This window comes from Ursus arctos, chromosome X (assembly GCF_023065955.2).
Source record: "Ursus arctos isolate Adak ecotype North America chromosome X, UrsArc2.0, whole genome shotgun sequence".
Taxonomy (NCBI): Eukaryota; Metazoa; Chordata; class Mammalia; order Carnivora; family Ursidae; genus Ursus; species Ursus arctos.
Window position 1 is genome coordinate 25,741,550 of NC_079873.1, and position 25,511 is coordinate 25,767,060.

The window sequence follows — 25,511 nt, forward strand, 5'->3', positions numbered from 1 at the left end:
TCTTCTCTGATGGGGTACAGTCTAGAATTTGTCCTGTCTATTGACTTGAGTAATTTTAATGACCATAGTTTGCATTTCCAAAGATGTCTTTTTTTGCAGATCCATTTGGCTCGTTGTTTTTTATTTTTTACATATCTGTTTACAACAGCTCTCTACCCAGGACAGGGCACGATCTCAGGACCCTGAGATCAGGAGTCCCGTGCTCTACTGACTGAGCCAGCCAGGCACCCCGGTTCTTTGTTATGTTAATACATGCTATTTCCTTATTTATCTCCTCTCCTCCTCAACTCCCCTCTCTCTGTCAAGTAGTTTCGTGGCTGCTCCCACCCAGGGCCCCTGGTCTAGAGCTAGATCTCAGATCGCTAGTTTACGGCTCCTGGATTGGGTGGTATGAATGGAAGTATTGCTCTAGCGCATCACCAGGCAGCATGGGTCAGGTCTTGGTTTCGGGGCCGGGAAGTGATGCTCTCCTGTGCAACTGCACGCCTCGCCTCCTCCCCGGGCGCTCTGCGCTAGGAGCATAATGCCGCGTCTATGGCTGCGTAGAAGCTGTCGTCCCTGCAGCGGCCCAAATTGTTCCTTTTTCATTTCAAGCACAAGTCTGTGTGTATGTCCCTCCAAATGTGTTTTTGTGGAGCCCTGATTTTAAAAGGTGGGCGGGGGCGAGCCAGGTATTTAAAGAGAATTTTAATTCCTGTGACTACAGCAGGAACTGAAAGTCCACTAACTTATCCCTACACACCGCGCACTATGCCCTGGTTTTCTTCTTTTCATTGCATATGTTATCTACCACTGAATCAATGGTAGGAGCAGTGGAAGATGCCTTAGAACAAGGGCTCAGTTTATCTGAATCAGAAGCCTACCAGGACACGTTGACTTCATAGACGTATGGTCAGTGTTCCCTCAGTATGCATTCAAACATAAATTCACCATCACAGGAGTAAATGAGCCAAACAAGTGGGGCGCCTGGCTGGCTTGGTCAGTACAGCACGCAGCTCTTGAGTTCAGGGTTGTGAGTTTGAGCCACATGTTGCATGTAGAGATTACTTGAAAATATTAAAAAAAAAAAAAAAAGCCAAACAAGTGCCTTTCTCTTAAACCAATAGGTGACATTCACAAATCTTCTATTAAGCTCAATGATTTTGCAGGACTAGTTTTCCCTCCTAAAGCTCGGAGGCAGGACAGCCTGCCCTGGCAAAGGTTCAAAATCGGCCAGAAAACAAGGGAAATACCAACTTCTTGGAGTTCATATTCCCTTTGAAAGACCAATGTTTGAGGTGTCAAATTAGAACTTCTAATAAATGTGGTCACCGTCGCAGAGTTGTCAAGGCATATTTTTGTTTGTTAGGGATTTGGAATTAAAGTTATTTTCTTATATTTCAAAGGCATTGGCATAGAGGTTTTTAAAGTGTGCCATGATACTAGATTTTTTTGGACATAGTATTTATAAAGCATGGAACGGAGATCATTTCCATAAAAGACCAGTGGGATACTTACCCCTGTTCCAAGGTGAGTTGTTGTAAAGCTTAACCACAAATACACACTTTACTCACTTTGTCAGCTGTCGATTTATATTGTTACCAAAATATATTTTGCTTTTCTTGCAGTTACACATGTACACCTCACCCCTAGTACTTCTCTAATTGTTAGAATGTATTTATGCTGGCATTTCAAGATACTTGAATATATGTCAGCAATCAGACGACGACTCCACAGAGAATCTATTTACGTTCTTGATTATATTTCTTTGGTAGCTCTCTAAAGAACACTAATTCAAATTCACTGCACATGGCCTTTGTCACCACAATTTCTTCCAGCAGCCAGTCATCCTAAAAAGAAGTCTCCCATTATTAATTTCTTATCCTCCACAGAGTTTTAAAAAAATCCCTCCATTCTACACTTATATAGATGTATCTGATGAATTTTTTGGCATCAAATGTACGTACATGGTTGTCCAGACACCAATTTACATTCAAAAATTTCCTAACCAGAACATTTCATCCAAAAAACGCAGAATACACATTTTTTTCACGTGCACATGGAACATTCTCCAAGAGCGATCACATGTTAGGCCACAAAACAAGTCTAAGTAAGTTTAAGGCGACTGAAATTACATCCAGCCTCTTTTCTGACCAGGAGGGTATGGGACTAGAAATCAAGTGCAAGAAAAAATACTGGAAAAATAAGTGGAGTGTAAACCATGAATGGATCAACAAGAAAAAAAAATACACAGAGACAAATGAAAATGGGGACACAGCAAAGGAAGTTCGTGGGGATACAGGCCGACTTCAAGAAAAAAGCAAAGTCTCAAGTAATCTAACCTAGGCTAGCCGATGCCCAGAGTAACTAGAAAAAAAGCCCAAAGTTCACAGAGGACACAAATGAAATAGAAACTGAAACTAAGAGCAGGTTCTTTGGCAAGATCAACAAAATTGATGATAAATCTTTAGCAAGACTCGTCAAGAGAAGAGTACTTAAATAAGAAATGAAAGGGGAGAAATAACAACCAACACGACAGAAATACAAAGAATTCTATGCCAATAAATTGGACAACCTAGGTAAATTGCTTGAAACAATCTCCTAAAAGTGAATTAGGAAGAAACAGAAAGTTTGAACAAATTGATTAGTAGTAATGAAACTGAATCACTAATTTAAAAAACTCCCAACAAACAAAAGGCTAGGACCAGATGGCTTCACAGGTGTTTTATACCAAACACTTGAGGAAGAGTGATTACCTACTGTACCTGAACAGTTCCCAAGAAAGAAAATTACAGGCCAATAGCCCTGATGAACATAGATGAAAAAATCCTCCACAAAATATTAGTCAACCCAATTGAGTAATAATTAAAATGATGAGTCAACATGACATACCACGTTAAGAAAATGAAGGATAGAAGCCATGTGATCATTTCAGTACAGGAAACAAAAGCATTTGAAAAATTTTAACATCCATTCATGATAAAAAAAAAACAAAAACAAAACTCTGAACAAAGTGGGCTTAGCGAGAACACAGCTGAACATAACAAAGGTGATATAGGACAAACCCACAGCTAACATCATGCTCAATGTGGAAAATTGAGAGCTTTTCCTCTAAGACTAGCGACCAGACAAGCATGTCCACTCTCACCACTTTTAGTCAACATAGTACTGGAAGTCCTAGCCACAGCAATCTGACAACAAAAAGAAATCCAAACCAGTAAGGAGAAGTGAAATGGTCACTATTTGTGGATGACATGATACTACACAGAGAAAACCCTAAAGACCATTAGGATAAATGAATTCAGTAAAGTTCCAGGACACAAAATAAGTTGAAATCTGTTGTGTTTCAGTACACTAATAATGAAGCAGCAGAAAGACGAAGAAAACAGTCCCATTTACAACTGCATCAAAAAGAATACAATACCTAGGAATAAAATTTAAATACCTAGGAATAGAATTTAACCAAGGAGCTGAAAGGCTTGTACCGTGAAAACTCCAAGACTTTGATGAAGGACAGATGACACAAACAAATGGAAAGATATTCAGTGTTCATGGATTAGAAAAATATCATTAAAATGCCCATACTACCCAAACTACCCAAAGCAATCTACAAGATTCAATGCAATCTCTATCAAAATACTCATAGTACTTTTCACAGAGCTAGAACCCATAATCCCAATCTGTATGGAACCACATGAGACGCTGGAATAGCCAAAGCAATCTTGAGAAGGAAGAAGAAAGCTGGAGGTATCACAATCCCAGAGTTCAAGTTAAACTACAAAGGTGTGCTAATCAAAACAGAATGGTATTGGCACAAAAACAGACACATCAATGGAACAGAACAGAGGGCCCAGAAATCAATACATACTTAGATGGTCAATAGTCTATGACAAAGAAGGCAAGAATACCTAATGGGTGGAATATAGTTTCTTCAATAAATGCTGCTGGGAAAACTGGACAGCTACATGCCAAAGAATGAAATTGGATCATTTTCTTACTCCATACATAAAACTAAACTCAAGATGGATTAAAGATCTAAATGTGAGATCTAAAACCATAAAAAGAACATAGGGAATAATCTCTTCGACACTGGCCTTAGCAACATTTTTTTGGATATGTCTAGGTCTCAGGAAAGGGAAACAAAAGTGAAAATAAACTATTGGGACTACATCAAAGTAAAAAACTTCTACACAGAAAAGGAAATCACCAACAAAACAAACAACGTACTAAATGGAAAAAGATATTTGCTAATGATCTATCAGATAAGGGGTTAATACACAAAATATATAAACAACCCCTACAACTCAACACCAAAAAAAAAAAAAAAAAGAAAACAAAAAAGAAAACAATTAAAACATGGGCAAAGAACCAGAATATACTTTTTTTCCAAAGAAGACATACAGATGGCCAATGGACACATGAAAAACCCATCAGGAAAATGCAAACCGCAACCCACTTGTCAGAATGGCTAGTACCAGAAAACCAAGAAACAAGTGTTGGTGAGGTGGAGAAAAAGGAAACATGGTGCACTGTTGGTACAGCCACTGTGGAAACCAGTATAGAGTTTCCTCAAAAAATTAAAAATAGCACTACCATGTGACTCAGAAATTCCACTTCTAGATATTTATCTGAAGAAAAGACTAACTCAAAAAAATGAATGCGCTCCCATGTTCACTGCAGCATTATTCACAATAGCGAAAACAACCTAAGTGTCCACTGAAAGAAAAATGGATAAAGAAAAAAAAATCTTGCCATTTGTGACAACATGGATGAACCTAGACAGTAGAAGGCTAAGTGAAATAAGTCAGAGAATGGTAAATAAGCATATGATTTCACTTGTATGTGGAATCTAAAAACCAAAAGGAACAAACTGAAGAGACTCATAGCTACAGAGCACTGGTGGTTGCCAGAGGGGAGGAGAACTAGGGAGACAAGGTGAATTAGGTGAAGGGGAATAGGAGGTACAAACTTACAGATGAAAAGTACAGTATAGGATAGGGGAATATTGTCAATGATGGTAACTACACTTACTGTGGGAGCAACCGCATGCTGGACAGAATTGTTGAATCACTATGTTGTACATCTGAAACTAATATAACGTTGTATGTCAATTATACCTCAATTACAAATTGTAACTGTGTGAGGTTAGACAAAAAATGAAATTTTTTAAAAAAGAGCTCATGAAAAATAGAACGTGAAAGAACTCAACCTGTCAGTTACATATGAAAATGAGCAAAGTGTTGGCTCACATTTTCTTTCCTTTAGAACTTCATGGATATTACTCTATGAGTACTGAATAAAAGGTTACACGAAAAAGAAGGAAAAAAAAAAGATTTCCTAAGCCTGGACACCTGGCTGGCTCAGTCAGAAGAGCATGGAACTCTTGATCTCAGGGTCGTAGGTTCGAACCCCGTGCTGGGTGTAGAGATTATATAAATAAACAAACAAACAAACAAATAAATAAAATTTCCTTAGCAACTAATAGACCTAAGAAGCAAATCGGCCTTACACCCACGTGCTGAGAACATGAAGGCACCTGGCCCCTGCAGCAATCGTAACCACCTACATGCTAGTTATGACACACCAACAATCTTTGTGTACTTTCTGTGAATTTACAGAGGTCAAGTGTTTTCAGCGTTGGTCATCTACTCTTTAAATGGGACTTCCATGCCAAGTGTAATGACATAATCATATCTTTGTATTTCTGAAATAAAGAACTGAAGTCACTTGCCAGCTATCAAGGTCTTCTTACCCGTCCTAGACACTGCCCTGTGCATGAGCACACACAGGGCCTATTCCATAAGGTGGGAGCAACTACAAAGGTCTGCATCTACAAAGATTAGGTCCAGAGAAATCCAGCTTTATCCTCATACTTTATAAAAAGCAGCTAAATCACATCCTCCAATCCAGATTCAGGCAAATTAGTATATCATATACAACTATTACAGCCACTATAAATCTAGCAAATTAGCAGTTTCCAAAAAAAAAGGGGGGGGAGACAGATTTTGCAAGCATGAAGTATTTTAAAAACGGGAAACTGCACAGAGCTTTTTCAATTATAATAAATTTATTTAAAGCTATACTGTAAAATTTTATCAAGCACCAACTCAAAAATACTCAACTAGATGTCGAAAGACACGTGTGTGCCTTGGCAGGACCAGTGTTAATTAAGGAGAAGCTCACAGGGTGGGAAGTAAAAGTGCATATTTTAGGTCTGCCTTAAGCAAAACAGTAAATATGGCAGGACCCCCTCCCCCAGGCTCTTATTTCTAATCCTCTCTTAACACTGTCACTCTTTCATGTATTCAGAGCTCTGAATTCCAATGCCTTTCCTACTGAAATTTGCTCAGTGTAAAGGTATGACACACGTCTATTAAACCTTACTGGGATTTTATAATAATGTACCATTTCTTCCAGTGATATTTACATTTTAAAAGAGATGCTGAAGCATGTAAAGAAAAGTAAGATTTTTTTTTTTGGCCATATTGCCTTTTGGGTGCCTTTTACCACCCGTGGCTGAGGAGGAAACTAGAGTGTGGTCTGAGAGCATGGTTTTGGAGTCAGGAAGATCTTACATCAAAGGTGGGCTCTGCCCTCTGCTGACGTCAGGCCACTGACTTAAGCACTCATTTCATCTGTAGGATTAATGAGCCAGGATATGGTCTATATTCCAGATGTGCAACTTCCTTAGAACCACAGCCAGTGCATTCTAAGTGTTCATTAATATTACTTCTTTCTCTCTACATCCTGTACTTTTTAGATTTGGAACTCAGGTGAGGTAAAAGCTTCCTACCAAAAAAAAGTACTTGAATTATCTGAAAGCAATCAACTAACTGAGCTTGGCAGAAAATATACACGTATAGTACTTCGAAATGGATTCTTCAGTATTTGTCCTCTTTATAGATATGTCAGCTCTGGCCCCCCAGCCATTACAGTTAGCAACCCCAGATTTTGGGAATTTCTGTGTATTTTCCATCATCTCTGCTCTAGTCAACGGTCACAGCTGAGCACCAAGGCAAAAATCAAATCACGGAGCTAAGATCTAGGAGGAGATTTCCCGAAAACTACCAAATTATGGCCATTGATTATGGTGGTTACAAAATACTCAGACTAAGTCTACAGGGTTCATGTATCCAGATGTACTCTAGTTTTGGGATATGCCCTCGACACATCAATGGAGAACTTCCTTGAGTTCTAACAGACAGAACCTGAAAATATTAATTGGCTTTAGTTTATCTCCAATGACAGGTATTTTTCACAAATTCCTGATCAGTGTCTGTAGAATAAATGTTCTAATCAAAAGTTCAACAAAAGCAGCGAAGAATTCATAAAAAAAAAATCCTCACTGTAGAGCTGGAAATAAGGCAGACAAAATCCCAGACAAAAATGACAGTGGCTACTCTTCACCATTCAAAAAGCACACCATTCAAAAAGCACCATTCAAAAAGACTGGAGAGGTTTTAGGAGTGAGAAATCTAGTCCCCAGGAACAGTACCAGTGGGAGAAGTCTGTTTCAATTTTCAGACAAATACAGTAAACTATCAAAACTTTCATTGTCTGTGGTCACCAAAAAGCCGTAACAGTCGCTAGGAGAATCATAATTTTAAGCTTTGTGTGTCCCGGGCTTGAGTCCCTCAGGAGTAGTTAGATGCGGCCTTAAATTCTCCCAGTAAATTCACCTTGACGGCCTATTTTTGCCCTGGGGGCACACGCTGCTATACACTCTAGCCACCTCTGATCCTCTGGCCTCCTCTGTTACAATGACAGAAACGACAGAAGCATTTCTTTAAAATAAGTCCCAGTACGTGCACACAAACGTTCAGGGCAGCCTTCTCCATAAACGGCACGAAATGGCAGTAACCCACTGGTCATCACGTGCCAACTGATGAGAAAACTACGGCCGATCCACGTGATGGGGTATCATTCAGCACTAAGTACAAATACACGGTACAACAGCTCTGTCTCTTTACATATTACGCTACATGAAAGAAACCACTGACGCAAGACCACGTATTGTATGATTCCCTTCATATGTAACGGCCAGAACACGCATATCCACAGAAACAGATCGCTGGCCGTCTAGGGCTAGAGTAAACTTGTTTTGGGAGAAACGGACAGTGACCAAAAACAGGCAGGGGGGGTTTCTCTTTTTGGGGTGAGAAAATTGTTTAAAAATTGAATGTGATGATGGTTGCACAATTCTGTAAATATACTAATAACCAGTGAATTGTACCATTTAAATGGGTGAATTCTATCTCAGTCAGGCTCTTACACAAAATTAAGTTCTAAATTCAAAATCCCCCTTCTCATAGCGCACAGGATATCTCCCCAGTGAAGACTACTTTTCTCATGCTCTCTCCTGCTGTGGAGGAGTCAAGTTTAACCCATGTATATAAAAGGAAAAGGGTATATTCATGCCTGCAGAATTATCTACACAGATCCTTCTCAATACTTTTAGATGACGAATTTTAAAAAGAGCCTGAAAATAAGCCCAGAAAATGCTTAAGTCTCGGTCAACCTATACAACTTCGATATTTTCATCCTAGTGGAAAATGATCAAACCACATCAACAAGTGTAATGAGAACTCTGGGGGCAAGAACAATACCATAAGCAATGAGAAAAACAAGGAAGCCAGCTAAAAATCAACCCCCCCAAATCCATCTGGGAGCAGGAAAATTCCAGAGCATATTCATCCATTCATTTAATCAACATGTATTTGTACACCCAGGACTACACAGATTTCCGAGACACTGTCCTTCACCATTCTAGAGCTCACCTTCTAGAGTGCAGGGCTACTGCCTAGTGCCACCACGGTGACGAGCCTGACCCTAATGCCAAAGGACTGGGAATTATGCTCCTTGCTAAAGCGAAAATTACAGGTTATTTCTACCTTTGAAATAATCACTTTGGTTCACTAGGAAATTACAGGAAAAGGATCACAGGGACTTATTTATGACTTGTAGTTAGCAGTCAGAGTGGTAGTATAAGTAACCCAGAATTGGGAGATACAAAAAAAAGAAAAGGTTCAACTTTAATTTTTAAGGTAGTTTAAAAAAAAGGAAAAAGAAGGGTGAGTTGAGTCATCTGCAGAAGCCACCCACTTACCTAAGTAACACACACCAGGCAACCATTTCTAACTGGGCATACCCAATTACAGTAACTACACCACGAGGTCCTTCGTCTTCTTTCCATGTATATTTTCTTCCTAGGAGGTCCCTAATCTCTCCCTGGGCCTCCACTTCCCCTAAGCCCATCCTCCTCCACACCCCCAAGCCCATTATTCCTCCATCCAGGCTTCTCTTATAAACTTCAGACCCGTCTTTTCAATAGTCTCCTGCATGTCTCCATTAGCCATGGGGCCCATGAACTGGAACTTGCTAAGCCACACAGTGTTGATATATTGATCATTTATCCTCTACCATTTCAGAGCCAGAAAAGGAATCCACTTCCTCAAGTAGCATTCCACAGGACCATAGAGTAGCTACACATCTTTTAAATTTATATCTTAATCTGTTGTTGAGATAACACCATACCTGCATTCCTGTTAAAAGATCTAAAGAAGAAATATCTTCCCATGAGTTGATAATACACTTTTATACGTGTATCACAATCCAGGAGAGGCCTGAAGTAACAACTGGCCTTTGCATCAACTGCTTTGGAAAAAAAAAAAAGGATTCAACAGTAAGGGTGATAGAAGTAAAAGTGGCTATCTTTGGCGGACATCTTTCAAAATTCAATCAGTTAAGAATTCCATATATCAAGTTAGTTTTGTCGAGTTATTGGTGGAAGTTCTTCTTTGTATTTGATTAGAGAGCCAGGGTTACTCACTGGGATGTTCCATAAATAGAGTAGAAAGGTTTTTCTGTGGCCATGAGAGATGACTTAATACCTATCTTTGGATCTTCCAGACTAAATCATTTTGGTTTCTGCATTTATAGGGCTTCACTGCTAGAGCAAATCAAAAATAACTACTGTGAGAAAAATCCAGGCTTCATCTGCAGGGACACCTGTTATAGCTACTTCCTCTGATGTCCCCCAAAAGATAAGAGCTAGGCTTCTCACCAACCACAGGAGACAGCCAACTGTGCTGTCTCCTTGCCTCGTTTTCAACATTTAGTACAGATTCGAATTTCCTACCAAAAGCAAAGCATGTGCCATAAACATTACAGTTGGGCTAAGGTCAAGTATGTGTAAGCAACATTAGGTTAAACAAAGCTAATCCTGTTACTTGACTTCCAGACTCGTCAATGCAAAGGTGAATTAATCACGACCTTCCAAAACAAGTGTTTCCAGAGCTTGTCTGTCCTTGGAATCACCTTTTTTTTTTTTTTAAAAGAGTATCTTAGAGGTATTCTGCAGAACACGTTTTAGGCAACAGTGACCTTCTTCCATGGAGAAATGTCATCGTTTCTTTGGCCTTTAATGTTAAGCTTTCCCCAATTATCAAAGGCACTAGAAGCAACCGCATAAAATTTTCTTCAGTCTCTGTTATGAAAAGGCCACTAGCCGATGATCACGTCAAGTGTTAACACTGTTTCAGAGTCCCGAATCCAGCCCCACTCCTCGCTAGCTGTATGACGTCTCCTTCGTACTTGGTGCCGTGGAGTCTTCATTTGCGAGACAACTTCTCCCTCACAGGGTCACTGTAAGGATTAGATAAGATCTTACACGTACTCACAACAGTCCTTGTCCACAGCAAGGACATGGTACTTAAATGACAGCTGTTTTTAATTTTTGTTACTGTTTAGAGCCAGGAAAATGGTGCTTCCTTAGGAAGGTGCCTGCTTCTTTCATCTAACACGAAGAGACCAACAAGTTGTGCTTCCTCTTACCCCACTGGCTGCAGGGATTAAATCTGAACCTCAGTTGTATCAACTATGCTAATCCCTACTATGTTCACTGATTTACTCTTTAGACTGTGGGAATCTCATTGCCGTGCTTTTTTTCAAATCCTTTTTTTGGAAAGTGAATACATAAAATTGGTATAGCAAATTGCCCCTTGAAGCTCTTTGGACAAACAGAACTCGATGGCCTCCACACCCAGTTCGCTTTCCCTATGCATTGACCTTTGCTATCAGTAGCTTTTCCTGTGTGTTCTATGTTGTCTGGTTTGGTTTTGAATGATCATTTCCCTGTTCCCTAATTAAAAACTTTTCTATCATCCAAGTTCTCCCTCTTCCATCTTTCCCTGGCCTCATTCATTCAGTGACCTTCGCATTTCTCCATCCCTTCTTCACTTGCCTACGACACCCTTAGCTCAGAACCTGGCCATCTTTCAGTGAACTGTTTCCACGATCTTTCTACCAATCTCCATGGCTTTAGCTCCCTCTTCCCCTTCTCAAAAAACCTTCACTGTTCAACTGCTTATAGGATGAAATCCAAACTACTTAACAGGACATATAAAGTCCTTTGCACAGTGGTCTCCACCTATCATCCCACTACCCTCTCATTCTCCTCATTCTGTGCTCTGGCCAGACATTCCTCCTTGCCCCACCAGTCTGGGAGGCTCATCCTCTCCCCTCTCTCAGCCTGGAAAAGTCCTATTCGCTCTTTAGCTTCAACTTCCTTGGTGAAGGTCTCTTTGGTCCCTCTCGCCAGAATTAATCCTTCACCTCTGTGCCCCCGGAGTGCTTATAACAATGGGTTATAATTAGTTGCTTGGATTTTAATGCCTTCTCTTCAATTTTGAGCTCCGTGAAGGTAAGAACCAAGGCTTATTCATCTTTGTAGCGCTGGCACTTTGAAGAACACATTACACGTTGACTATCTACCTACCGAATTGAATTGGAATTATACTCTTAGGCCTGGAAAGTAAAGAAAGTGAGGACCACAATCGGCTCTCCTACAGCAGGATGGCATGGTCATGCAAGCCAAAAGGAGGGTAAAGGTCTTCATGAAGGATCTAAAAACGGGCACTGGATTATAAGAGCTTCACATCTCACCAGGCTGTTCAAGGGGAGGGCAGCGGTACCTGTAAATTCTGAATATTCTTATCACCAGAAAGGATTCTTTGGGTTTTCTCATAGTCCTTCAAGACTATCCAGTTTCCTACCCCAAGAATCTCAGCTCACCAGACAACTGTGATATTCTGATTTCCAAGATTTCTGTTTGTGAGACGGAAGACCTGGAATGGAGTGACAACTCCAACCTCTAAAAAACATATATTCCCCAGTTCAACAGAGGAAGTATTTGTACTTAAATGCCGAGCTGTTCCCCAAAAAGGTTTAAGGCAACATTAATACATTTAGTATAACAAGACAATTATACAGAGAATTAGGATCAAGGGAGAAATAAATTGTCCTTCTGGGTTATCCATCCCCTTCCATGAACTGGATAGGATGAATTGGTCCCCTCAGGCTTTAATTTGATTAACTCCAGATAAACTGAAGGAAATTTCGTTACTGAACTGGTTAGTTTGAAACTGAGCTTCTGAATCATGGTGACTCCACTTCACGTGCCTGAGTAGAGCGAAGTCGGCCAACTCCTGCCCACCTTATTAAATTCAATGTGTCTGCCCTTCAGCTTCTGTTCACAAAGCGTCTCTTCATATGGTGGCTTCCCTTGCCAAAACAGATCTTGGGTGTTTGATTTATGAAGGAAAACTAGCCCCCTTTATCTAACTAAGCTCTGCAGCCCTTTGCTTTGGGGGCCCATGTTGCCAAGTGACATGAAGACCCAGTTTCATGAAATTCCTCACATACTACTCTTTCCCCCACCCCCAATCCAACTTCAAAGAAATGGAGAGACCAGCTAGGAGAATCCGCCTCCACTGATTACCGGTGAGGTCTACGGGACATCTGACGCTCATCCGTCGTGCTCCCTGCCCCCATTCCAAACCCTCAGTGCTTCATCTGCCACACAGTCTTCAGCGGTGGCCCTTCTCCCCGTCAGAGCCACGCCTCCTCCTGTGCCCAAAACTGCTCTTCCTCCTGCCTCCTCTGGGCCAATGCTCCCATCATCCCCAGGTTCTCCTCCCCTCTTCTTTTGGCATATTCCTCCAGCATGTAAAAGTTATTAGGCATCTTTAAGTAAAAAGAGAAGACGAGGGTGAACCCCACATGGTATCATATGAAATAATCCCAACAAGCACAAATATACTTGCAAAGATTTACATGTGTAGAGATTATTTACGAAGGTATACCTAAGAATCCAACACGGGTGGTAGCCTTCGGAGCTGGGAACGTTACAGTCAGGGGAGAAGGTTGGAGAAGGACTCCTTTTTCTCTATGTGCCTTTCTGAACCATTTAGATTTCATTCAATGTGCATGATGGCCTATTTATAGAAAGGTAATGAAATTGACAATGTAGTGTTCAAATCTTTCAGAGTTTCACCAAGCCCAGTGTTCTTCTGCCACACACTGCCTGGGTAGGCAGATTCACTCTCACAGTTTCAACTACTTGGGAGCTGGTGGCTCCTAGGTCTAGTAGCTCTGGAAGCTACATGGTTCCACTTTTTTTTAATGATTTTTTATTATATTATGTTAGTCACCATACAGTACACTTCTGACCGTCAGACATTTACCCGTGGGCGTGCCCCCCCGGCCCTCAACTCAACCTCTGCCACACCCCATTCACTGGCTTCCAGCTACTCGACCCTTGAGGAAGGAGGTCTATAAATAGTGTAAATCCTATAAACTGGTATTTGTTTTAAAAATAGAGATGAAGAAGGGAGCCGCTTTTCCTCTTCCTGAATTGTCAGTCCACGAGGCAAACAAACAACCATCGTCTCGCCGCGCGCCCTCAGAACTGGGACTCGATCCTTCCCTCCCCAGATCCCTGGAACCACCACATCAAGCAGCTCTGTCGCTGCCCAGAAACACCACTCACGTTCAGCCTGTCTCCCCCATTTCTGTTGCTCGACTGCAGGCCCCAGTGATCTCTTTTGTGGCTTTCCATGCTACCTCCCAATTTGAATTCCTTTTTCCAGTATAGTTCAAGGTCACCCTCCACACAGCTGCCCAAGCAATGGATGGAAGTGTAAATCTAACAGTATCGTCCCGGGCTTCTGCCCCAGCGGCTCCCTGTCCTTGGTGAGGCGGCACCACGCCCTTCCCGGCCTGGCCTTGCCAACTTGTCCGGCCTCATATGCTCCCATTTCTTGTCTCGTCAAAAAAGTAATACAGCTGTTTGCCATTTCCCCAACATTCCCTGCCGTTCCTCCCCGACACTTTCTGCTTGGAAGGCCCACTCCTGACCCCCATCTGTGTCCCTTCGTCTTGGTTATCATCTCACCATCACCGGAGCCTCGCACAAAGGCCTAAGAAGGAGCATGGAGTAAAGACTGCAGACACTATGCAGAGAACGGCCAGCCCTGGGCCCAAGGTCATGCTGTCATTAACAACGTAAAGCAACAGGATCGCGATTTCCAGCGAGTTCAACCCTGTGGCGTAAGTAACCCACCTAGAATTTCTGTGACTATAACATTTATGATCTGGCATAATCACTGGAGGAATGAAAAGGAGCAAGGAAAACTCAAACTTACACTACACTGTGTCCAGTCGCCCAACAAGACCTATGAAAGTCCCGAGTAGGTAGTAGGAATCCACACTGTTCCCTGCTGTCATATAACATCTGCTGACAACTTTAATTCATTTCAGATTTCCCAGTGACTCAGGTTAGTATTTACCCTCCTTTTAGACTCGAGAACAATCTAATCAATTTGTTACACAACGAGTACTGGTCTCTCACAAAGGCTATCTTTCATTGCTCGGGTCACACCTAAAATTTCAGGGAAAGTCTTACTTCATTTAGACAGTGCAGAGCAAAATATGCTGGAATCTGACATTACTGATTTCCGTCAGGAGACTGCAGGCTTTTGAATCTATGCTAGAAAAAAGCCAACTCTGAGCTGGCCATGCTGAGGACACACAATGGATCAAATTCTCAATATCCAACTGGTCTCCGTCAAATGACGGTGACTCTGAATTATCTGCAGAGTGAGGGCGAGACATTATGCAGAAGTGAAATATTAAAGACTAAGTCACTAGTCGCCAAAGTTTATGAGATGCCATCGAGAAAATTCAGAGTCAGATTTAGCTTTCGCTCAGAGTTTTCACTTTATATTTGTAGTATCAACCAAAAATCAAGAGAATGCCAATGGGTGAGACATACATGGCCTAGGATTTGGAAAATGAATGTTTAACCTTCTAAATTTACAACAAAGCAATGCTTGGTGCTAATCAAGAAGTCTGGAGAAGGGAAGTATTTTGAAAAATAAGGAGAACAGCTTTTAGAAGGCGTTGCTTTATAAAATTAGGCTTTAAAAATAATTTTAGTCAAAAGTACATGCGTGAGTGCTCAAATTAAAAACTCAGCTTCATTTCATTCATTCATTCCACTTATTCAGCAAATATTTATTGAATGGTATGTCCAACCACCGGGAGAAATGGAACCCTGAAGACCGACGTAACACACCCCTGAGACACTTCCACATTAGCCAGTCTCTCTGTTCCAAGGGGATTGTGGGGAGGTGTCGTGGAGAACAACAACAGAATTCAAGAACATATCTCCTCAGGAATGGGGATCTCCAAGCCTCTTTCCTTTGCTATCTGTCATTTGGAGGTAAGTCCTAACTACAGAATAAAGGATCACAAAATACACATAGATATGGTAAGTATATGTCCAAAGGACATGGGACAATCTCTATTTTAAATATCCATTCCGGGGGCACCTGGGTGGCTCAGTAGGTTAAACATCTGACTCTTGGTTTCGGCTCAGGTCATGATCTCAGGGTCATGGGATCGAGCTCCGTGTGGGGCTCGGTGGGGAGTATACTTGTCCCTCTCTCTCCTCCTCTGCCCCTCCCCTGGCTTGTGCCATGTGCGCACATGTGCTTTCTCTCGCTCTCTCGTAAAAATAAACAAAAAATCTTTAAATATCCATTCCCATTTTCTCTAAAAGTATGCTTGTATTAGTCTGATTACATAGCCTAGTCTGACTTAGGAAATACAGTCAGCTTGGTAGGCCCTGAGAGAAGGCATCTACTGAGCCCCTGGGTTCTCTCAGAAGAAGGACAGGAAAGGGTGAACTAAAGCCCCTTAAGCATCACTCAGTTTAGGGATCCTGAAGGCAAAGCTGTGGCTCTGAAACTCTTTGAGTGGGACTATAAGACGAGAGGACAGAGCAAAGGAAACCAGACAGTGTACTTTCAGGAGGGGAGCTCTGGAGAGACATTTCTTTGGAATGTGGTAGGAAGTGAAAATGTGACAAAGGAGAGGGAGGAAGAAAGAAGCTCTCCCTGACCTTTACTTGAGGGTCAGGAGGACTTACAGAAAGACTTGCATCAACATCAGATCCTTTATTTCGGAGCTGTAAGGAGCCCTAGTGTCATTTTCTTTTCTTTTTTTCTTTCTTTTACAGAATAAACCATCCCATTCTTGGGGAATGGTCTTGGATATCTTTCAGGAGAAAGTGGTTTTCACTGTACCACAAGTACATGAACCGGTTTATTTATGTACAGTCCTTAATAATGTTGCCTCAGGGCTCCTGGCGTAGAGGAGCATGTGACTCTTGATCTCAGGGTCATGGGTTTGTGCCCCACAGTGGGTATAGAGATTACTTAAATGAAAAACAAAAACTTAAAAAAGAATACTGCCTCAAGTCAAGGTACATTCCAGGGAATATGCCACAATTCTATGTAAATTATATTTGCATAGAATGACTCTTTTTTCTTCTCTCGTGCAAGGGTTGGCTATTTTGAGTCACAAAATCTGGACCGGACGTTGGTTCTGCCATTGGCCGATTGTAAAATCTGGGTCAAGCCATTTGAACCTCTGTGAACCAGCATTTCTCTGTCCATCTTCTTTACAGAGCTCTAAGGGAGATTAAATGACCCAAAATATATGGAAGTGTTCTGGAAATGATGAAATGATAGATAAATGATTGTCATCAGTACACTTTACCAATACCCTTTGGTCTGGTTGTCACAGTATGGAAGCAACGTGTGCCAACAACACACAAGACGAAACTCTTATCCAATAACATGGAAGGATATATTGCAAAATGGCAACAATCCTACTGTACAAAAATATTTTTATTCCTGGGTAACATCGAATTCTACTTATAATGCCAATCCCAACTTTTCCTTCTTATTAGACTCTGACCCCTAAAAGAACTATAGATTTAACATAGAAGGACACTAAGGGGGATCCTCAATAAAGGGGAGGGAAATGTTTATCTACCATCGCGGTCAGTGCCAGTCTTAGGAATAAGGCCAAAAATAATGTTACCATTAAAACCAACAAAATGTTCAGTATTACGTCCTGGGTGGTACTCATGGGACATCCTTGCTGTATTCTTAGTTAGGTTTTTATCAAACATTTCCTGATTCCCCCTAAGTATTCACACTGTGCTAGGTACTCCAGGGGACCATTATGAGGATTAAGACACAGTCCTTGCCGCAAAGGCATTCACTCTCTTGTTAGAGGGAGGCATTGGGAATAACTGATAAAAAGGCAAACCTGCAGGGAGTTGTCCAGGAAAAGTTCGCAGGATTCAGAGAATATAGGCAAAACAGCGATTACTTCCAAATGTCGGGACCTAATAGCGCTCTGTGGAGAAGATTATTTTGAGGAAGGTCACGGAGGATGGGTAGGACTCCCTCATCAGATATGGGAGGGATGGGGGTTAGCAGGTAGACTGAGAAGCAAGCTTGAACTTGACCCAGAAAGTGGATGAGAGCAGGATGTATTCAGAAACAGCTGCTACAGCTGCTACCTGGAACAGAGGTACAGAGGAAGATAATGTTGTAAAAGGAAGTCAAGAGAAAATTCTGGAAGGTTTTAAGTGCCCAGCTGAAAAGCTGGATTTTTTTTTTTTCTAGATGCAGAAATGCAATGAAGGAAGAATGCCCTGAAAGGTCTTGGTTCTGGAAAGCATTTATCAGAGGGGTGAGAAAGAGAGTAAAGAGAAGCCAACCGGTAAGGAGCATGGCCACAGGTCAGGGATTTTAAGAGCCAGACAGAGGGCAGTGGCGGCAGAAAGCAATGGATGAATGGCGGTTTGCTTTTTCATCTTGAGGTGACACACTCCCCCAGGGCACCAGTTCTCAGACACACTGCACTGTCTAGATTCACAGGTCTTGGTGCCTTGGGCTAAACCAAAGAGATCAAGGTTTTCAAGTCCCACAAACTTGAGCAATTGCTCTTTTAAAGACTTGCCTGGTGGCATTTGTCTGAAGAAGGCACAGTGAGTTAGAAGTGATCACACGTAGAAGCCTTTCTTAGCCAAGAGACCTGTGATATAATAAATGTAACACAAAAGCCAATGTCCAGTGATTTCTATTATCCTGAGACCACCCAGTACCCCAGATTTTTACACCTGTATCCTCTCTGCCATCACTGTGAATCTTCTTCAGCCTTTTCACTTCTACGGTTTCTAGTTTTCCATGAACATCTTTTTCAGATGATGACTGACAACTGGAACCGTCTCGCTAATCTGCTATGATGGTGAGCATAAATGATTCCCGTGTTTGAAGATGGAAAATAAGATGAATGAATTCGTTCCCAGATCAGATCAAGCCAACGAACCTACTTTCTTAAATGCTTTGAGGTAGATAATATGGCCAAATATATGTACAAATCATTTAACTGTGAAATTAAAGGACTTGCTTTGTTCTTAAATTCTATTCTCAAATTTAAAATCAAACCCTCAGAAACACATGCAACAAATCAATCACCACCATTAGCATTAATTCCTCTCAACCCTAAATTAGGACTTCTGAATCATACTATTGCGTTCATTTTCTTCTTTCAGGTAACAAAAAAGGAGAGAGAGAGAATCTGTAAATGGAGCTAAACAGATTATCGTAGAAAACAATTAGACACAGAATGACTCTAAGTGAAGATTCCTGGCGCTTTTCTATGTGTGCATGTGTATGCACGCTGCATACCAATGACAAAGCTAGAAAGAAAACTCACCTGTTTTCTTCCTCAAGATCTGCTAGGATTCTCTCTAGCTCCCCTCTTTCCTCACTCTCTAAGGAAATCAAGATCTGGGCAGGACTACGAGGCTGGCTCAGGGGGGAGTCCTGGTTCAAACTTTGGCAGTAATGCTGGATTAACAAATGTTCATCATCTCTGGAAAATAAAATCAAAGGTTTTGGTTTTTTCCCCCCTTATTTTGCTTTGGGGGTCAGGGACTTGGGTGTGTATTTAAAAATAGAAACATTTGCTCTTAACCATTAATCAGACCCTTTTTCCTGTTTCTAAAGACATTTTGATACTTTTGAGGTTGTGAACTATGATCTTATTGGTGACAATTCAAAGTATTTCTTGTTCAAATTTTCAAATGAATTTGGCCTATTTACGTGGGTAAACGAGTAGCAGAGTTGCAGAAATACTGGGACTCTATGTTGATCGTTCAACCAATAGTTAACAGATGTTAAAAGACATAACAATGGCTCTATAATGTTTTTGCTACCAAGCCAGTCAAGATAATCTGTTCACTTCACTAACCCATGCTCTTGTTGCTAATGACCAGGGGAAAAAAAACCTGCAGCCTTTACAATAATTAATATTTTCTTCAGGGGAGGACAACATGACCACAAAGTGTTGCTTTGCTAAGCCAGTTTGAACTTACAAAAGCCATAGAGGCAAGATGGTAACAATAATGAAACTGGAGACGAATGATGGTTTCATTCAATTATTGTTCAGATAGAAAAACAAAAACTGGAAGGAAAAAAAAGCCACCGGGATGACTACTTCAAAGAAGACTGAACAGCTCATTCTTTAGACTAGCTTTTAAGGACTAATCTTCAGGAACAAAGAAGCAAAAGGCTTACATTTGGGGAGGCAGCTGCAATGTTTCCTTAAAACCAGGAACTCTCGAATACACAGGAGAAATTATTTTCCAAATGTATTGCTCCTAGCTCCTTGGAAGCCTGTGTACATCTAAGTTAGAAGAACTTCGTGCTGTTCTTAATGAGAGGCTAAAGCTCATTGTTTCTTGTTAAATGTGAGTAGGATGATATGTTAATATTCCCCTCTCTACGTCTTCTGAGTTGAATAACAATTCAGGTATTTAGGAAAAAATCCTCCTGACTTAAATGATTTTGGTCAAGTGATGTAATTGGTTGAGAAGTGAAAAGCTGTCTAAAAATAATTTTTGGGTGTTAACAACCAACATTTAAGTGAAGTCAACCAACCCCTGAAACAACTCCCCCAGATCTGCCCCCCAAACGTCATGGTTTTACCGTCTAACACAGAGCCAAAACGTATTTTATGTCCTCAGAATGAGCTAAAGCTAAATTTCATTTAACAATTGTAAAAAGATGTTTTACTACCTAATTTATTATCTCTCGTCCCAAATTCTGAGATTTTATTGCAAGAACTTCCTGTGTTTAATTACAACAGAGCTATAATTAAATTTCTCTTACTGTTCTCTCAGGCAGTCAATGAATGGCAGCCATTATTACACAGATACAACTTGAAATAATCTGAATGTGCTAGAGCTTCTAATCACCAAAACTGGTGACACAAAGCAGCAAATCATTCAGGTTGTTTACATTTGGTTGATTCTTTGGCCACACATTTTCCTGTCAAAGTATTTTATATACTAATCCTACTAATACTTGTCCCCATAACCGAGAAAGAGAATGTACCACAGTTACTTTTGTTTGGGGGAAAAGGTTGTTTTTGTTTTAAGTAACTCAGTCATATACGAACGACTGAGTGTCGACTTGGGTCAACACCCACCTTTGCAGGTGACCACCTTTATCGACCAGATGATTGTTCTCATGTCTTCAGTGACCAGCTACGTGTACATGCCACTCGGATACTATTTCCCTCAGCCTAATCCTTACAAAGGCTCTTGCCTCATCCGAGTGTGACGCTGGGCTGCCACACCAACGACATGATACATTTACCACTCATTCTTCCCTTTGCCTGGATTCTCCATGACAAAGTGGTGAGACATCTGCAACTTATCAAAGTAGAGACACTGCTTGCTTTGACTAGATTTTTTCTTCTCTAAATTATCTATTCGGCTAGCAGATCCTTATCTTTTCCTTCTTACTAGCTTCTTAATCGGCTCCCTCCACCTCGGGGCCTTGGTTCATGGCACTATTCCTCTGTTCCTCACTGTGAACACTTCCCCCAAATCGGTAAGGAAGCCACTGTTTCCCTGTTACCATTTCTAGCATTGCTCTCTCTCTTTCCTTCTACTTGACAGACCTGGCTTATCATCCCACTGAAAACTTCGACGTAAATTTGTACTCCCTCTTCTGAAACCCTACACCAGATTGCCTCACCTTATTTAGCTAGCGAAGATGCTAAACCACACAAATCTACTACTTTGGCTCTCTGAAGGAAAATGCCCAACTAACCTACCAGATGGGATTACCGGTGCAACCACACCAAGATTATATGTTCGCTCCCCGAGTGGAGAAATTACTACTTAGCCATCACTTTAAAAAATTAATATCCAATCCCTTTAAATATCTGGCAGGTTTGGTCAAAGATTAAGCATTTCGTGTAGTTTCAGTATTTGAGCCTATGCAACTTGTGATAATCCTGTATTAAATAAGGCCCACTGTTATTGCTACTCTGAAATACCACTAATGCCACATTTTGGATGAGCTCATTCCGTGTCAGGTGGTTAAGAGTCAAAGAAAAAAAAGTCAACGAATGGCTCCTTGAAAGATCACGTGAGTCTAATGCTAATCCCTATCTCCTGCACTACCCTACCTCTAACGCCCTCAAAGCAATTTCATCGTCAGGAACATTTTGTAAAAAGAGACAGGATACTTACATGCTCTCATTAGGAGAGATGCTATCATTTAGATAAGATCCATTGCTGTTTTCCATTTCTGCTAGCCTGATAAAAAACGTAAAAGCTCATTAAAACTTATGTGATTTCTTAGAATCTATTCAAGACCTAATCGAACATTCCTGAAAACTAAAGGATAAATCACGTCAAGAAGAGAAAGGAATCCTTCAAATTAAAGGATGTGTGTGTCGCCCTAACCACTTGAGGCAGTGAGTGGTGGACCACAGCTAGTTAGTAGCGTTACATTTATGCTATAAATTAGAAGGGAAGTTGTATTTGGTTGTTTTCTTCTTCTCCTTCTTCTTCTTCTTCTTCTTCTTCACAGATTGATCTTGCTTTCACTGAGAACAGGCCTTTGTTTTTACGAGAAAAGCTTCCCTAACAACAAATACACTCTGTACCTTCACTACCCCGTGTTTTTTTAAGACAATTAAAGCTTTCCCCTGATGACAGGCTTATATAGCTAGTTAATGCTTCCCACGGTTGACAAACACGTTTAGCAGTTAGACTACTGCTAAAGGATGGACTCGTAGTAAGCTCTCTGAATAGTCTGCCACCAATTTTTACCTTCAAATACCTCCTTCCCCTCAGACAATAAAATCTTCTTACCACTAAAAAATAAAAAAGTTAACCAAACTCTTACAGACTTATTTAACGAGCATAAGATAGCTTACAATTAGCAATTCGGTTTTTAGGCATAAAAATTCTCTGAAACACAAAGAAGGTGGGACAAAAAGTTGCATGGATTAGGAAGATTATTCTCTTCTTTACAGCATATGATGTTAAATAAGCAGGCGAATGGAAAGCCAACGCTTTCATACGCTCTACAGAAACAGTATCATTTCTTCACCCATGGATGGTTGGTCTAGCAGTTTTCTAAGAAGGTGAGATGATTTCTAAGCCAATTCTTTAAACGTGCTCCATATGCAAGACATAGCAAAGCTATCAGAAATGTTTAAAGGCCAGGGTGAGGGGAGATTGTTCTGGACTAATGCTCTTACTGGTGTCCAAAAACAGCATGCAGTGGAATGGCATGCAAGTTAGAGGGCAAGTGGATTAGTAGAAATCAGACAAGATTGGGGGGGAAAAGAAAAGGTCTGTTTCAAATGATTATAGGTTAGCTTTCCTTGGTTAGTTATTTCAATCAATATTTGCCTGGCATTCAACTAGTCTCATACCTGCTAGCATAATGTTCAATGCGTGAATGAGTATCATCGTGTGAAAGCTGAGGGGACGAGGCAGGCCTATAAGGCAGAAAATGTGATTAGTCACAGATACCATCCATTAATGGAGAAAAAAAAAACCCACCACACAGTCATGTTATATACATGGCCTAAAATGCTTTTATTCTAATGCTCTGGATAATGTACACATTTGGTTGTTCCTGTATCTTAGATATATCATCAAGTATTTTAAATCCAAGTTTGAGAAGTAATTTCTCATATTTCTTTTTTTTTTTTCCAAAGCCATCAAAAGAGATCAAAATCTTCTCTGGAACATTTCAATTATAGAAAAGGTTGGGGGAGACGATCTCTTTGTGGCATTTTTTCCTCCTACCTTGTCATTTCTCACATCCTATAGTTGTGAGACTACGTTGGCACCAAGTAGTTAAAAATTTTAAGTAGTTAACCCGCACGCCGTTAGCTGCTTTCTTATTGAATGGAAACTGGGCATTTGCCTACTACATTTATAGTCAAGAATTTCAGTTCCCAGGAGGCCAGGCCAGGACCTGTTAAGATTTCACACATCGAGATGTCTTGGTCTGTGCTGTTTGGTAAGGAAGCAATATATCCACCGATTCAGTACGATTTAGTAGCAGGACCACATTACTACTTCATAAAATAAAATTGAATGACCCAAAATGATACGGTGATGTTTAAAAAAAATGACTAAATCTAGTAAAATGTCACAATTTCTGAAATATTTCTTACTAGGGATACTGTGTGCTAACATCCAGAGAAGAAAACCAGAGGGGAGTGTTAGGATGAATAGTCTATATGCTTTTGGGGTGTAAAAACCTACTTTTTTTTTTAAAGCTCCAGAGACTAAGAAATTTGGTCAGGTTAATATTTTCCCCACCCTTTCATATCTGATCTATTAATTGCCCTTAAAGTTTTTATGGTATCTTTTGGATTAACCTTAGGAAAAAAAAATCCATCTGTTCTGAAAACCAGTTTGGACTTGTGCTTTTTGGTCGTAATTAGAACAGGACAAAAGTTCTCTTCCATTTCTGTCCCAACACAGAAAGCCCTTAGGTAAAGGCAGGGATCCAAAAGTCCACAGTAACCTATTCCGTGAGGACTGGTTTAGCCCGAAGTCCAAACAGCATTAATGGACGTGGTCAAAACACTAAGAAGAATATACATTTCTTTTTACTTATATGGAAAAAAAAAAAACCCATGTAGTTACCTAGGCTTACCTAGGAAATGTGCTCGAAACCCCTATTTCTTAAAGAAAACACGCAATCCTAAAATAATTACAACACAGTATAGCAAACAACTAGGCAACTGAGGTCTTCCCTTGAGAGATAAACGTCTTATTTATGAAACCAGTGTTGTCTAGGTCAAGTGTCACTCTAATCCAATTTGTAATGAATTACAAAGACCTTTAAGCTGTCGTGAGGAAACAAGGATGGCCACCCAATTTACTAGGCAGATCCAAAGTTTCCACGTGAATCTTCGCTCTAGTTTGGTACCAGAGTTCACCTCATTTCTTAGAACCCTGGAATAGCACATTATTAGAAAAATGCTAAGCTTTGTTTTAAAATGTTCACTGCAGGTCAAGATAATTCAGTGCTTAGATTATTCGGTTTATAAGCCCTATCTTCTGGAACAAACCAGTTTTTCATTTATGTACTTTTTTTCCCCTCATTTACATAGTTCTGATAAGCTAAAAGCCCACATGGAAGAAAATGGGTAAGTGTTTTCCCTTCTCATGGTTGCTCCCTTGGGAGTGTATAGAAGAAAGAAAACCTGGGACCTTTGAGCATAACTATACCAAGAAAACTACACATGTAAATACAAAACACTTTAGTAAAATTTTATACAGAAAGTATTATGCAGCACTTTAATTCTTAGCCTTGAGGCTAATTCCATGTGATTTTTCTTATTAATGTACATAGCACCTAACACAGCATGCTTAAGCACAAGAACTCCTAAAACCAGAAATCTAAAAAAAAAAAAAAAAAAGAAAAAAGAAAAAAAAAAAGAAAAAAAAGAAAAGAAGTGCACTAAAGGAGGTACCTATTAAACCAGAAAATGAACCAAAAGGGAGCATTGTTCAGAGAAGGGTCATTTAAAAAACCAAGAATAAGTAGAAAACCACTTAGTCCAGAAACAAAACTAAATGCAAAGCCTTCTGAAACACTTTTCCAAGAGATGTTAAGAACACTGTTCTTCCTCCCTACTTCCTACACACAAAACGATATACCCAGAAGGGTTAGCCCTGTTATTATTAATGGCCAATTCCATCCCCACCCACCACCAGTTTCTCTTTTGTGAAAACTCCATTAATAAGTTTTCATCCATTTAGGTTTCAAAGCAGAAGAGCTCAAAGGATACTGTCTGTCTCATTTGTGGACAAACAATATAAAAGGCTTATTAGGCTAGATTTCGTTTTTAAAATATTATGACAAATACAGGTAAATCAGGGTTTCCACTAAGGAAAAACAAAAGATCTGTATCTCAGTCAACGTTCAAATCATGTGATCCACATGAGACTCTGTTAACATCAGAGGGAATTCTTGCAAAATTAAGCCACCTCAGGA

At 40.4% G+C, this 25,511-nt stretch overlaps 1 protein-coding gene across 22 annotated transcripts in view; it reads right to left on the bottom strand.

Annotated features, from left to right (window-relative positions):
• The window catches only part of DMD (dystrophin), a 2,358,181-nt gene that overhangs the window by 38,606 nt on the left and 2,294,064 nt on the right, over positions 1-25,511 (bottom strand). For 20 of the 22 annotated variants that reach the window (XM_057310259.1, XM_057312403.1, XM_048213295.2 and 17 more), the window contains 3 exons: positions 22,924-22,989; positions 21,728-21,793; positions 18,898-19,056 (listed from right to left, as the gene is read on the bottom strand). In XM_057310259.1, the coding sequence (XP_057166242.1) occupies positions 18,898-19,056; positions 21,728-21,793; positions 22,924-22,989 (291 nt within the window). The remainder of the gene's footprint in view (positions 1-18,897; positions 19,057-21,727; positions 21,794-22,923; positions 22,990-25,511) is intronic. The other 2 variants (XM_057309646.1, XM_048213297.2) reach the window with 1 other exon arrangement.